This window comes from Melanerpes formicivorus, unplaced genomic scaffold (assembly GCF_026170545.1).
Source record: "Melanerpes formicivorus ecotype bairdi unplaced genomic scaffold, bMelFor1.0.p_v2 SCAF_2, whole genome shotgun sequence".
NCBI classification, from domain to species: domain Eukaryota; kingdom Metazoa; phylum Chordata; class Aves; order Piciformes; family Picidae; genus Melanerpes; species Melanerpes formicivorus.
This window is the reverse complement of record NW_027142354.1, coordinates 28,028,274-28,043,771: the sequence shown is the minus strand read 5'-3', so window position 1 is coordinate 28,043,771 and position 15,498 is coordinate 28,028,274. Positions and strand designations below refer to the sequence as shown.

The 15,498-nt window shown below is 42.0% G+C and overlaps 2 protein-coding genes across 13 annotated transcripts in view; one reads left to right on the top strand and one right to left on the bottom strand.

Moving 5' to 3' along the window:
- Positions 1 to 1,769, top strand: part of PCNX2 (pecanex 2) — a 163,457-nt gene extending 161,688 nt beyond the window's left edge. For both annotated transcript variants that reach the window (XM_068154361.1, XM_068154371.1), the window contains exon 34: positions 1,444 to 1,769. In XM_068154361.1, the coding sequence (XP_068010462.1) occupies positions 1,444 to 1,617 (174 nt within the window). In that variant the 3' untranslated portion in view covers positions 1,618 to 1,769. The remainder of the gene's footprint in view (positions 1 to 1,443) is intronic.
- NTPCR (nucleoside-triphosphatase, cancer-related) overlaps positions 1 to 15,498 on the bottom strand; it is a 73,533-nt gene that overhangs the window by 25,095 nt on the left and 32,940 nt on the right. For 9 of the 11 annotated variants that reach the window (XR_010989322.1, XR_010989327.1, XM_068154417.1 and 6 more), the window contains exons 4-5: positions 14,360 to 14,569; positions 8,809 to 8,893 (exon numbers count right to left, since the gene is read on the bottom strand). Coding sequence is in view for 9 of the 11 variants with exons in the window: in XM_068154417.1 (XP_068010518.1) it covers positions 8,825 to 8,893; positions 14,360 to 14,569 (279 nt within the window). In the remaining 2 variants the exon portion in view is untranslated. Of the gene's footprint in view, positions 1 to 4,508; positions 4,821 to 5,738; positions 5,812 to 8,808; positions 8,894 to 14,359; positions 14,570 to 15,498 lie in introns of those variants that run through there. The other 2 variants (XM_068154424.1, XM_068154446.1) reach the window with 2 other exon arrangements.

Genomic DNA, 15,498 nt, shown 5'->3' with positions numbered 1-15,498 from the left:
ACTGAACAGTGCCCTTATTCTGTCCCTTTCTCTGACCAGAAATTCAATCCAGGACCTGAAAATCTTGTTGATGAAAGGGTTAGTCAAAGGAGATGTGTACAAAATATTCCTCAAAGGAGAGCTGCATGCTCTGTGGTTCAGCATTTTCTAACAGCAAAAAAGTACACAGAAAGAACCCCCAGCCTTCTGCCCAGTAGGGTCCCAGTTCAGTCTACCTTCTCAGGACAGTTCAGTGCACACAGTGGTACTACAGTTGCTGTGTTGTGTGCTTCAGTATATTTCTTCAGCTTTGGTTGCCAGCAGTTGCTTTCCTGAATTTTGAAATTTTCACCTCAGCACTACAGAGCAGTAACACAAGGAAATGGATGAGAGATAAAGGGTGACTGCAACAAGTTTGTAGCCTAACTGGCAAGAACTCAGCCAGACTGATTCACCTCATCTAATTTTAAGCCATCTAAAATTTTGGGCACGTAGTCTCAGTAGACTGCCTCTACATTGAGGGGAGAGGACAATCCATTTCATCCTCCCAGCTGTTAGGAAGAAATCTTACCCTGGGATCCTTGTATTTCTCTACCAACCATTAACAGCCTAGATGATACACAAAGATTACATGGTTAAATTGAGACGAGGTGAGGCCCGGCTCAGAGTCCAGGTGCCTATCTGATCAAAATTGGTAAGGGGAAGCATTTTACTTAAATGTTAGCACAGTTCTGGAAAGCTTTTATACTAATGGATTCCTTACAGTGGGGTGACACCACATATAATATTTTTCAGACTAATAATTGCTTTCCAGTTTTGATGAAATAACTTCTTTCTAAGTTGGATTTAAAATGATGTGTATAAAGCAAGCCCCAGAGAAACCTTATTTAACTTCTTAGAAGTCAGCCCTGCTTGGAGCAGCATTTTGGACTGGATGACCTCCAGAAGTCCTTTTCAATCAAAATTATTTTACATCTCTCCATACATGCACATGTGTGGTACTAAACCTCTAGCTCCTGGTCAGCTTTGCTTTCAGATTTATGCGTTACGTGAAGTGTGACAAGTAGCTCTTCAGAAGTCCCTTGTGAATAATGCATGTTAAGAATCCTGTAGAGTTCCACAGAATGGCATTCCTAATGCACTGTCAAACCTTTTTTTACCTGTCATTTCAAAAATAGCTGCAGTGTTACTTAGAAATTTCCTAAACTAGTTCACTCTTCCTTCCTTCCTTCCTTCCCTCCCTTCCTTCCCTCCCTCCCTTCCTTTCCTTCCTTCCCTCCTTTCTTCCCTCCTTCCTTCCATTCCTTCCTTTCCTTCCTTCCTTTTCCTTCCTTTCTTCCCTTCCTTCCCTCCCTTCCTACCCTTTTCTTCCCTCCCTCCCTTCCTTCCTTCCTTCTCTCCTTCCTTCCCTCCTTCCTTCTCTCCTTCCTTCCCTCCTTCCTTCCCTCCTTCTTTCCCTTCCAGCAACTAACTGAGACCTGCGAAGCCACTGATGCTACAGGACCTAGATCACGACGAGAGACAGGTCCAGCCCATGCCATATTCATGAGTCGGAACCTGGAGTGCAGAAGAGCCAGCCAAGAAGACATGGGCCTGGAGGACACTGCTTCTCAGCAAAGCCTGTCTGAGGAGCAGTAGGGATTATTCCTAGTGCAAAGGCCTCACACTTCTTAGAACTAACAAAGAGATAGGTTGGAGAGCTGCATATGGGGTTAGGTTCTTTCAAATGTAACAGAAAACCTCCAAATGTTTATTTTTCTAACTTCTACACAAGAGTACCACAGGGCAGACGTCCTTCAGCTAAAGGCCTTGGTGTGGGTAGGATTGGAAGGCGTCCTGAAAAACACAGTGCCACTTCATCTCAGGTTCTTGTAAACCCTACAGCAGTTGGAATCACAAACGAATACAGTGGGAAATAGGAACACAGCTCAGTGAAAAGCACACAAGACATCTCTTTCCTGCCATAACTAAACAGCTGATTGCACGCAAACTAATTGGCATTTGATATATAGCATATAGCAAAAGGCAACTTTGAAGTAATGAATACATAAAAGGACAGTACAACATCTACTGTAACCTCGGAGATAAATCAGTTGTGGTTGGTGGGTTTTTTTCCAACAGCAAATCTCTCGTCTTTTTCCTTAACATGTTATGCAGGTGGCAACTCTGAATAGCAGCATAGCATCACAGGTCGATATACTGCATGCAGCCATATTGAAACATTGTGTGAACGAGCCATGCTACACAGAGTAACAAAAGCAAGCGTGAGAAAAGAAAGCATCCAGTGCATGGAAAGCTTTCAAAGCATATGGTGCACCTTATTTGCAAAGAAAGCAGCTTTGCATAAACAGCTGCTCTTAGGTATTATCTCATGCTCCTGTTTGATTTACAGCAGTGTTTCTCAAAATCCAGGCAACGGCCCCCTTGGGAATTGCAAAAGGGCCTTGGGGAAACCTCTTCAAGGACAGGAAAGTGCAAAGTGGGCTGTAATTATTGTCTGGAAGTGTTTGTATTAGGAAGGGAGCAGCTTAATGCCTTTAATTGCTGGACACAGCTCAGTGTCCATAAACACATGTAGCCAGTAATTACAGAGGGCTCTGATTTCCCTCCCCCTGAGAAACTGAGCTGCTGCCAATTTAATAGTTGCATAAAGACAAATGAGGCAAAAAGGCAGGCCATGCTTTCACAGTTTGAGAAACACTGATTTACATGAATGCATGACTACTTTGGAAGCCAAAAGGCTACAACAAATCCTTCCTCTACTACAGTGTCTAAACACACACACATGTTCTCCTCCTCATTCTCCTTCTTTTTTTTTTTTCACTAAACCCCCCTGCAGTTATCAGTGTCATGCTGCTCCTCTTTACTGTAACTACTGTAGATGGTTTCTACGTCTCAACACAACGATGTGCACCAGGCTGTCATGTCCCAGTTAAGGAGAAAGAGTTAACAAGATGCTGTAGCTAAAGTCTCATTGTTAGGCAATACATAGTTGCATTCTGAGATTCCCTACTGTGCCACACTTAAGATTATAAGTGGTAGAACTACATAACACCCTGTGAAAATAAAATCATCCAAGTATGTTTTTGTGTGGCAGCAGTTTTTGGGTTTTCATTATTTTCAATTGTTTTCACTTGCATTATGAAATTGAGAAACCTATTGTTTTCCATTCACTTCAGATCTCATGAACTGGATACTTAGAAAGCTCAGCACAACCTAGGCAAAATTCTGCTCACGTTCACCAGAGTGAAAGCAGAACGTTCCATGTCAGCCTCCTGAGACATCTGGTCACCAGTGCAGTTTAGGCCCTGCTAATGTCTCCTTGAGCATCCAGGTGTGATATGGAAGAGGAAATTGAATTCAGTTGTTCCCTTCTGACTATTTCTGGCAGATCAAACCTCTCCTCCCACCACCCTACTCATGAAGCGCTTCATTACAAATGAAGGATGGAGGTTATAAAGGTAGGTGGAGGGCTCTTACTAACAGCCACCAGCCCTGTTTCTGCCTTGGGGGCATCTGCATGGCAGGCTATGAAGATAAACCATCACTCCTCCTTATATGGAGGCAGGGCAAACAAGCAGTGGTCAAAAGCACTAAAACCCTTCACATATTCAGTTAGCCTCACCTAGGCCTCTAGTTTCCACACCTTTAACTTAAGTCTGAATTAATTCCCATCACAAGTAACTCCAGTCATCCCAATCAGCCTCAGCCATTCTGCATATCTAACTCAAGCATACCAAACCAGATTAGGGAACAGCTGCACAAATCCTCCCAGCAGCAAGCTGCTATATCTGCTTAGCATGGAGCAAGGCCCAGCAGCCCCACCTTTCCCCAGTACCACGTTGTCTCCAAAAGACTCTACCATCTCCATGCCCTTTGGTATTACACTGAGTTAACACCACTGTGTCACAGTTCCTGATTTAGTTAAAGCCACCAGCCCCTGGCTGTCCTTGGGGACAGCAGTGTGCCGTGAAGCCCAGCTGCCTGCTGTATAGGGTGGTTGCCAGGCGAGGCATGTCCTACCCAGCTCCTCTGCTGAGGGACAGCACAGGCCTAGGGCAGAACACAAGTCAAGGTAAAATTCAAACATTAGTTCCTTTTCATAGGTATGAGGTTGTATTGATTAAACACATCTTAGATATGTCTCTCTGTGTTTGCATGAGGCAGAGCTAGACTTGATTACTCTCTACATGATGGAAAATGTATTTAAGGCTCTGATGCACACAAGGCTAAGAAAACAGGTACCTAACCTTTACACAAGACCCAATTTCAACAGTCAGAGCTCAGAACAGCATCGTGACACCTCAGGAACTCCACTTATGGGGCAGTTTGGGGCTCTGAATGAACAGTAAAGGCAACTATCTCTGCTTTCAAATCAGCTGCAGCACTGATGATAGGTTTCACAATCCCTAACTGCTGTGAAAACTTGGGCCTCAGGTTTCTGAGGCTGAACAGTTTGCCTGCATTACATTTCTGATCTCTTGCACAGCTTTGAATCAGGAGGGATGGCCACCACCACTACATAACTATCTTTTGTATATAGTTCCATATTGTGTCAATTTTGAAGATCCAGATGCTAGGCTGGACTTTTTTCCAGCACTGCAGGGTCCATTCACTCAGCAGGGGCTGAATACAGAAGTCTGCCCAACTCTTGTTCAGTCAGCCCCGTGCCTTCTTGTTCCTATAAGCTAGCAAGCTGAAGCATTGCTTGAGGAAATTAAGCGCTCAATCCACAAGAGCATTTGGTACATGCAGTTCCATCACAAAAATGTCAGAAGGGATGAAGAGATGGAAGCCCTGTCTGCCTCCTCCAGCTTCACCCAGATCACACATCACCATTGCTGAAAAGAAACATTGAGAGTGAATTTCATCAACAGTGGCTCAGCAGGGCAGTCAACCAGCAAGCAGAGAGAAGCACATACATACAGCAGGCTACAGGAAGGAGAATAGTGAGTGTATGGTAAACCGAGCACAAATACACTACTTAGCTCTTGCATTACACGTGAGATTCTAAACTTTCCTGTCACTAATAGGTTCTTGTTTACATCTCAGAGTAAAACCCAGGTGTTACACTCCTACAGGTGAAGCATGGCCTGAAGATGTGGTAAAGACTTTTAGTAACATTTTACCAAAGCCAACCATAGGCTGTTGATCTGCTCACATCACCAGGTACACTGGCAAGTCCCCAGCCTAGACTTCTGCTCAGCTGTTTTCCACCACAGCAAGCCAGCAGGAAACAGTGACTGGAGTAATGTACAAAGTCTGTTCATCCAAACCCACAAATGCTGAAGGTCCTGCTCTTCACTTCATTCTGAAGTGTCATACAACTTTATTCTACCTGGGGAACTGGAGTTCTTGTTCCCACAGACAGAAAATCAAGGCATTCATTTTATTTAAGACAAGTGTTAACAAAAAGGACTTAACGGTGTGAATCTTTTTCTCTTGACAAGATGGCCAGATACTCACAGTATCTAACTCCAAATGGCATTCTAATACTCTGAAGTTCCTGGGGGGCTCTGCTATGTCATTCACAGCTTTGAAAAATAAATAACTAAAGAGAATAAAGCAAGAAGTGTCCTCTGCATTTGGCTCCAATCCACCAAATGACTGCTCTTCTCTTGTTGGGGAGTTTAAGTTAAAACTTAGCTGAATTTTCTGCAGCTCACTTTAGAAGATCAGAATTACCAGTGAAATTCTCCAGCATGCAACAGTCATCTTCTCATCAATGTGTATTTTTTTAACTACCCCATTATTGCTGTATTTAGATTACTCCCTGGTTGGGGAGCTGGTATTTAATTACAATGTGTCACTGGTGCTTGTACATCCTTAAATCTGTAACAAAGACATATTACTTACAATTAGCTTTGCAGCAGGTCCAGTGGTAAAAGATTCACCTCTCATTCAGCCTGCTCATAGTTTTACAAGTCAGATTCGTCTGATGCATAATAAATAATGCAGGGCCTGCTAATCCCATGCTGTGTGCAATTTTATGTTGGAATTACAAGCTTCCTTGCCAAAATCACCCTTGATTTTTGGGCTTTGAGAAAGTAATTGTTACCTCATATTCTCTCCTCTTTTTTTGCACCAATTAAAACTTGCAGGTGCACTGATGCTGTCATCTGCAATCTTGCTGGTATATCAGAGGTTATCATCACCAAATGTCTGCAGTTAGTTAAATTGGCCCTTCGTGGGAGTTGTGAATGCTCCATTTATTGTAAACAGTACTCTCAAGGCCTTCCAAATGTTTTACTAGTGCAAGACCTGACAATAAATTTTTAACTCTAAAATAAACACAGGGTGTTATAAAAACTCTGTTCAGCTGGAATTACTGCTTTCTCACTCAATGAATATTCGAGCCAGGCCAATCATTTCTTGAGGAGTGTCTCAGATCTAAAGGCCAGACATGACTGCTAAGGTCATCTACAATCTCCTGCTGAACAGGCTACAAAAATTCTTTTTTTCTCTCTTGAAAAGCATTTGCTCAGAGAGAATATGGGCTTAAAAAAAACCCCACCAAATTACAGACTTCAGCCTATCTCCAGATAGGTAGCATAAACCAAGGGCCACTGATGTTAGCATCAAAAATAGCATCCAATTTAAAAGGGCTGATAACTTCACTTGCGGTTCCAGTGCAGGAAAAATTGACATATGTTCATTTTGGAAGATTTCTCAGTGACTAACTGTCCTCACTACAAATAGTCTTCCCTACATCACAAGACAATGGTTTAAAAGCACTGTAAATGAACTGGTCAAAAGTTCCTCAAACTTGTTGTTTTGGTGGTTTTTTTCCTCGTTTACTATATGATGGGACTACAGGAGGCATCACGGCACTGTAAGTAGGGCAACACACATACTTCTATGGAGACCAAACAGCACTTTAAGTATGAGCCCCCAACATCACTGGCTGACCTGTAATTTGGAAAATGGCACTCTGGTATCACTCCTGAAGGAACTCCCCTCCCAGTCCTCCACAGAGAAGTGTCAAATATCTCCACTATATTTAGCTTTAAAGTTCAGCCCTTATTTAAAACTTAACAGCAGCCCCACTAAAACCTTGCTAGATTTTGGGTAATTATTTGTTCACTGAAAGAGCTAACCTTTTCCAGCATAGTTTACAGCCTAAAAGACTTAATATTGAAACAGCAGGTCATCCAACACTTCAGTGCAGAGGTTTCTCTCTGGAAGTCTATGGCATAGAGCCCTGAAAAAGTTTACTTTGGTTCACCTCTAAGAAGATGTCATGTCTGAGTAAGATGCCTGCCGTTATTAAAGGATTAGTGATACCTTCAGAGCACAGCCTTATTTTGCAGAAAAGCAGCCAGGAGCTATACATTGCCAAAGGAGTGGGGCTCCCAGAAGAATTACCTTTTTATCACACAGGACAAAGACAATACAACTGTCCAAATGGATTTGGGCAGAATGGTAACATCAGGCACAGCTGTGAAACAAGGCCATGGCAGCCTTTAACAGGGGACATACCTCCTGCCATCTGTGGAGGGGCAATGTCAGTAAGCAGAGTTAAATCCAGCCAATGACCAGTTCTGAGCAGTGTTCCCCAGGGCTCAGTATTGGGGCCAGTTCTCTTTAATATCTTTATCAATGATCTGGATGAGAGGATTGAGTGCCCCCTCAGTACATTTGCAGATGATATGAAACTAGGAGGGAGTGCTGATCTGCTGTACAGAGGAGTCCAGACAGGCTGGATCGATGGGCTGAGGCCAAATGTATGATATTCAACAAGACCACGTGCTAGGTCCTGCACTTGGGTCACAACAACCCCATGCAACACTACAGGCTTGGGGCTCAAAAGCTGCCCCTGGAAAAGCATGTGGACACGTTGGTCAAAAACCACCATGTGGCACTTAGGGACATTGTCTAGCAATGGACTTGGCACTGGTGGGTTAACAGCTGGATTTGAAGACCTTGAAGGTCTTGTCCAACCTTAATAATTCTATGATTCCAAGTTTGTACCAGACCCTCATTCTGAATACAGGAATGAGAGAGAAGATTCCCTCCATGCCCCCAGCTGTTTTCAGGTCACCTCCATCCAGTCTCCTACAACTTTGGGTGCCCATTTAACAGAAATAACTAAAATGATACCTCAAAATGCCTTTAATTAGTTTGCACATTTTAACAGTTGTTGAACTGAACAGAAAAAAAGTGAAGAAGTGACTGGATTCTTAGCTGCTTTTTACAATATATTAGAAATCATACAATGAGCAAGTGTGCACCTGGCAGGGAATTCTGTTTTCACAACATGCAAAATAGATTATGGGGTAGCACTTTTCCTGAACGCATTTGTATGACTCTTAGGGAGATGCATTAATTCAAACACTTCTTAATTCAGCATTAACCATGCACAGAACTGAACAAGAAAAAAAAATATCCAACCAACAGAAAGCATCAATAAACATAAGAGACTGTAAAACTCACATCAACAAATGCAGTATAAAGTCAATCCTGACTTAATAAACTCTGCACAAAAAATACAAGTCAAGATTTGGCTGAACATTATTGATTTGAAAATATATATAAAAAGGCAGAATTGCCATTAGAAGCTTGAAAATAAACCCAAAATGCCACCCTCTTAACTACTGTCTGGGCCTCTCCTGAGAGGGTAGTGTCAGTTATTTTCCCTCCTGAAGTAGAATTCTGCAAATGCCACAAATAAGGCTACAGGAAATTTGCTTGAAATTCTAGGTAACTCTTCTTACATTGCAACTGGAAAGAGGCTCCAGTGAAGCCTCCAGGGGCTAAAGCAGCAGGAACAGACTGAAACATCCACCAAATGTTGTAATGTTTTCTTAAAATAAAAGCTTTGACATTTACCAGGAAGAAAAGGTCTTCATTTTCTGCAGGACTCTACAGCTGCCAAGATGTCTTGCAAAATGCTGTTTCTGTTTTCCCTGCTAACCTAGAGAAAGAGAAATTAAAACTGATGTAAGTTTGATGAATAATCTCTACATCAGTGTTTACTTCATAAAAGGAACAGAAACTCAAATGCATTTTTCAGTGGAGGAACATTAGAATAAGAATAGGAATAGGAATAGACCAGACCAGACCAGACTGGAAAAGACCTTCAAGATCATCGTGTCCAACCTATCATCCAACACCACCTAATCAACTAACCCATGCAACCAAGCACCCTGTCAAGTCTCCTAAACGCCTCCAATGATGGTGACTCCACCACCTCCCCGGGCAGCACATTCAAGGCAATGCCTGCCTTGTTCTGCTACCAAGTGCACAATAAGCTAAACCCACAAACCTGCATGTGTACTTGAATATTCAGTGATCTTTCTGATTTAACCTCCTATGGTATTTTGTAGTATTATTCAGGGGTTGAATAAGTAAGAAGAATCACTTCAAGAAACAACATGTACTTTTGTCATTACTAGAAACTCCCTTTGATGACCAAATAAAATCTCCCTACTATAAAGCAGAGTTCTTATGCCTTCAGAACTTGCAAGAGATCTATTTATTAGGATGCAGACCTAGTCAAAACTGCCTGCAATGAAAAAAAGATTCAAAGAAGCTTAGCAGTGCATCTTTGTCTTCTGAGAAACATTAGTGTTACAGGACAAAAACACCTTGAAATAGAAATAGGCTAGAAACTTGGTGGGCATTTGTAGCGTACTGATGTATGCCTTTAGCTGCTCAGTCCATGAAAAAGTTGGGCCTTAAGACCAGTATATGTGAAAATCCATAGAGTTGAGTGTCCTGTCTTCCACTGGGCCTATCTGTGTTGCAGCACATGCAGATTACTGTAAAGAGCCAAGCAAATGCTAGCACTTGCAAGTCACCTCATCTCCCAGGTGCAGCAACAATAAAGCACAGAGCTGGCAGGGTGTGCAGGTCTGTAAATTACTCCTTGATTGAGTGAGTCCTGGTACGCAGCCCAGTGACCCACAGCACCATGCACTACTAACTCAACCAAAACCTGGGGAGATGGCTGGGGTGATGAAGAGGTTGATAAGCAATCGTGAAGTGTCAGCAAAAGCCCAGTTTTGAAAAGCCTAAGAAATTTTCCCCACTGTTGAGACCCCTGTAGAGAGGGCAAGGAGAAATCAAGGACAGATGAGCCTAAAAAAAAGGAAAAAAATAGTAAATGTATTTGTATTTTTAACAAAGTTGACAACTGTTTGACAAGGAAGAAAAGATACCACACTATGCAGGACAGAAAACTCACTACCAGCAAGGTTTCATTGCATTCCCTGCAGCTGCAATTAAGATCTAAGCACAAGGGTTTGTATCCCTCCCAGTACTACAGTCAATACTGAGCAGGAGGAAATTGGCTTTTACTTTTTTTTAATAGGCAACAGTCCTATCTGAAGAATTTGGCCTTAGGAGCCTACAGTTATTTACAGTCACAGATATCCTATCCAAAAGCTGGAAAACAACACTTCAAATCCTAGAGACAGAGTCCTCACCTACCCCACTTGAACTTGAGAGACCCAATCAATATCAGGCTGATGAAATAGTGCATAAAAAAGAATGGAAAATGAAAGGGAAAATCTGCCTACAAAATGTTGCTGGTTTGTTATCATTCCAAGCCTATTATAAGATAAACAGAAAACCACACAACAGCAAAAAAAGCAAGACAACAAAGAATGGAATAGCTCTCTTAAGACTATTGAGAGACCTCAAGGTAAACAAGGCACAGAGCACAGATCAGCCAAACTCTAAATCTCACAGCAAGTGTTCTGATATCCTGACTTTCAAAGGACCTCCTGAACATTTCATACCTCCTCCCACTGTCTCACAGCCAACAATACTACACTTTATCTCTCTCTCTTCCATACCTACATGCCAGAAGTCCAGTGAGAGCAGCAGAGAGAATGTGCCCAAGTGCTGGGAAATTCCCACAAGTGTTTTACAAAGGCTGCTTGATAAAGTCTCCTTGTAAGATCTGGAGACATTCTGTGCAGACAGCTCTCCCAGAGAGGGGAAAAAAAAAACACCTTCCAGTATCTGTACTGAATGTACAAACAGATGGGTAAATTTTAGACAGGGAGTTGAAAATAACTGTAGGTGCTATTTCGAGGAAACTACCACCTAGACTCCAAGCAAGAAGCAGTAGAGGATAAAAGCTTTCTTCCCCCAACTGTTAAAGTACTGTCAAGAAAACGCCTTTTTTTATTGCCTGTTCAAATGGAACCTTTTCTTCTTCTAATCCATTTAACTGTTTTCTTCTTAAAAGGCATATTCAACCCAACTGCACTAATGGGTTTCATGGAGGCAAAATGAATAGATGGGAAAATGTGAGAAAGTGAGAATGTGCCAGCTGCAAGGATAATCTGATCCTATTTATGACACCAAGTCTGCAAAATCACACAGACCTGGGCAGTGCAGAAGCTTTGGTTTTCAGTATGGAATTGGGCAACAATGGAAAGAAATGTGTTAAATGTTGGAATTCAAATTGTTAAGTGTTCTAAACATAACACTACATTAAACATTTGGGACCAAATCCTCAGCTAAGTTTAGGGCATCTGGGTCCATTTACACCAACTGAATATACTTTCAAGACAGAAGGGACTGAAAAACTAACAGATGTCTTCTATGCACTTGGTGGGAAACATCAGAAACTGCTCTTGTGACATTAAGAGAAGCATGAGGAGACTCTGCTGAGTTACTTGAATGCACCCTATCTCCATAATGCAATAAAGCAAGCAGAACTTCTGTGGGGTTTTTTGGTGGGTTTTTTTTTTAGGGTTTTGGTTTTTTTTTCAAAGGTAGTCACCTACTTCTGCACATTTCCAGGCAACACAGAAGTTAGCTTATAGTCAGTAATTTCTTACTATTTAGGCACTCCAGGTTCTCCCCATGCTATAGCCATTGAAAAACACAGTATTCCTGTATTTACTTCAGCTAGTAACACCTCTGACTCCCCACGGACAGCTTCTGGATTTGTTGATGCACACATTTTAGCTAGCTGGAGGAGCTTACTGGAGAAGCAAGCAAAGCAGATGCTCTCTTGCACAGGACTTCAGTACAGCAGGTCTCTGACACCTGGGAACTATTGCAGTCTGTCACACAATTCACACCCATGCTTTTGGCTAACGGATGCAACAGAGAACTATTTCAACAAAGAAACCAGCCTGTCCCAGTCTCAGCAGCATAAACAGAATGGTTCATTTTTTTAAGCAAAGTTTTCTTCCAGCTGCAGAAACATTGTGCCAGTGAAATCCACAGGAAGATTTTTGCTGGCTCTGGGCACTACTTAAGAAAAAGATCTATCAGCAGTCTGATACAGCTAACAACCTGGGGTTAAATGACATATTGTGATAGTTTTAGGCTATGCCTGTAAAATTTTGTTACAGATTTTGAGCAGAAAAGTAGGAAAATGTAAATCAATCACTATTGGGTGTAAAAAGGAAAACTAAAGATAATTCTAAACAATTTAGTTGGAGACGTATCTGCCACAAGACTACTTGTACCAAAACATTCTGGGGGCTTCTCTGCTCACTTTGTGCTCTGTAGGGATACTAATCTGCTTCTGCTTGACCTTGGCTGCATTCTTTTGGTGAAGTCTAACAACTGCTTTTTCTCTGCTCCTTTCTCTCTTTGGATGGAGGAGAGGGGCGAGGCAGGATGACGACACACACACAGAGACAGCTTCCCTGGTCTTCTTGACCAGGGGGCTTCTCATGTTTTTTGTTCAATGTAAATATCTGTAAATGTTGTAAATGCTGCACGTTCTGTACATACTCATTGCATTGCAGATTGCAGTTTTGCCTGTAAATACAGCTTTCATTTGCTTCTAGCTGTGCTGGTCTGGCAAAGTTAATGTTTGGGGCAATTTCAACCCACCACACGCATGCCCTCACAACATGAGACTGGAAGCCTCAAGAGTCCTTGAAGAGTCAAATGCTGTTTCCTCATCCGAGAGAGCCAAAAGCACACTACTGACTTGCTGCAACTGCAGCCTAGTCACAGAATGACCGTTATTTTCAGCAAGGCATTCTCCATCCCCTCATCCCCAGTCCCACCACTGCAAAGTCAGGCGTATAAAATTCACATTAATGTGCATTCCTTCAGTAGCCTGACAACTAACTCACGTCAGCTTGTTAGCAGGAAACATAGGGCTTTATCTCTGAAAGGAAAGGTAGGAGTTGAATGTTTATGTGAGGAATCTTCTCTTGTCTTTGCTCCTAGGATCACATTAGCACTTAATTAAACAGGCATTTAATTCAAATACCACAGAAATTGAAGATGATTGGGACCACCAACTGCAAGAAAGCTGAGGAACCGTTCTGAGCACGGCAGCTTTATTAACCTCACTTTGGAGAGGAAAAATCAGATAAATATTTTGCTTTCTCTGCAGTAATTCAGAACAAAGTCGTTTAGATACTGGTTTTTCCCATCCTCACTCAAAGGAAAACAAAGTAAACATTCTCATTGTAACATGAGTTTGATAGAGAACAAGCCACAACAGTATAGTGCTCTACAGCATACTGCCCCTGTTAGTAAGCCAGGATGTGGAAGTCCCACTTACTGAATTCATAATTTATAGAGACACAGAGTTCAGTTGTGGCTACATAGCTTTATTTTCTACTACAAATACCACACATTGAGCAGAAAAATAAATCAAAGGAGTAGGGCTGTGTTTAGCTTGTTTTCCTGAAGCATTCAAGACATTTATAGATGTTAAGAAAACCTCACACACCTATTTCTGTGAACAGACTGCTGTGGTATGTTTTTGAGAGCCTCCCTGTAACTGATCAGAAATGCACTCTGGGGCCCTAATATTCTGAAAATTATGTCTGTAAAAGAAACATAACTCCACTGCTGCCTCTTTTCTTCATAGAATTGCTAGGGTTGGAAGGGACCTCAAGGATCATCTCGTTCCAACCCCTCTGCTATGGGCAGGGACACTATACACTAGATCAGGCTCAGAGCCACATCCAGCCTGGCCTCAAAAACCTCCAGGGAATGGGGCTTCTACCACCTCTCTGGACAACCTGTTCCAGTGTCTTATCATCCCCATGGTGCAGAATTTCTTCCTAACATCCAATCTAAATCTGCTTGCTTCTAGTTTTGCTCCATTCTCCCTAGTCCTATCACTACCTGACACCCTAAAAAGTCCCTCCCCAGCTTTCTTGTAGGTCCCCTTAAGATACTGGAAGGCCACAATAAGGTCTTTTTGGAGCCTTCTCTTCTCCAGACTGAATAGCCCCAACTCTCTCAGTCTGTCTCCAGCCCTCTGATCACCCTCATGGCCCTTCTCTGGACAAGTTCCAGCATATCTATATCCTTGTAATAGGGGCTCCAGAAATTTACTTACAGCTGTCAATTGGTAGTAACAGTTGGTTTTTAAACAGAGCCAAACACAAACCAAAAAACCAGAACAGAAGGCTCTTTGAGGACATTAAATATTACTCACATTGAACACTTTAACATCTTTCCTGCTTCTTATTTCTTCAACAAGATCCAGTGGCTTTCCCTTGGGTATTGGAATAGTGCCAAGCACCACAGTCCCTGAGCCAGTCAGCGTTTGACGAACAGCTTGAATAAAAGCCTGGCTGAAGAGTTCCATTTTACCAATCTCATCTATGACACAAATCTTTTTCTCTGCATCGCTGCCATGGTTTACCTGTGGAAAAGTGCACCAAGAGCCTGTGAACAGTACAGAATTTACAAGCAGCAACAAAAATAGTTTATATGCTAGTAGTAGAAATATCTCCAAAAGAAATCAATTGAATTGTAATATTGGGGAAAGTAGAAGAGTCAAAGCTGCTGCTGGTAACTGACAGACAAATCTGTAACTTCTGCTTCAACACAGAGTTCTGGAAATATGAAAATATGTGCAATACAAATACCAACTACAAGAGGAAATAGCTGTAATACCAGTTTTCCTTCAAAGTAGAATTCTCAGTAGCCCCATATAAGCTATTAAACAATCAAGAACTGGTCTTTGTCTACCAGCAGCTCTCAATCTGATGGACACACGCTTTCCAAAACTTTGCTCTTCCCATCAAATTCTGCATTTACAACAGATCAATATCCACACAAGTATTAAAAAAAGACAACTACTTGAATTAAATCCAGATTTGGAAGTTACTCCTTTGGTAACTGGATTAAAGTAGAGTCACAACTAGCATTTCTCTCAGAACATCTAGTTTTCTTCAAAGGTATCTGGACAACAACTAAGCCATTTCCAAGTCTCTCTCACATCAGAACAGTCGACTTCCATTTCTTTGTCAAGATATAGCTTACTCTGTAGTCCTACCTGGATCAGAGCACAGGCACCATACTAATGATTAACCACACTTATGATTTGCTTGCCAAACACTACCATGTTGCAGAGTGGTGTGAGCATCAGGGAAGTCTAGGAGAAAACATGGGTGACAGCCACTGAGGGAAAGACAACTTGGAAAGTGAAGGGAGTGTTCAAAAGAAAAGGAAGTGCACTCCCTACCCTCTCTTGGTAAAAGCAACTAAGAATTATACTCCATTATTTATAGAATTTAGGAGGAAATCAACTCAAGTCTAAACACTCCTGCAGATCCATGAATATACATC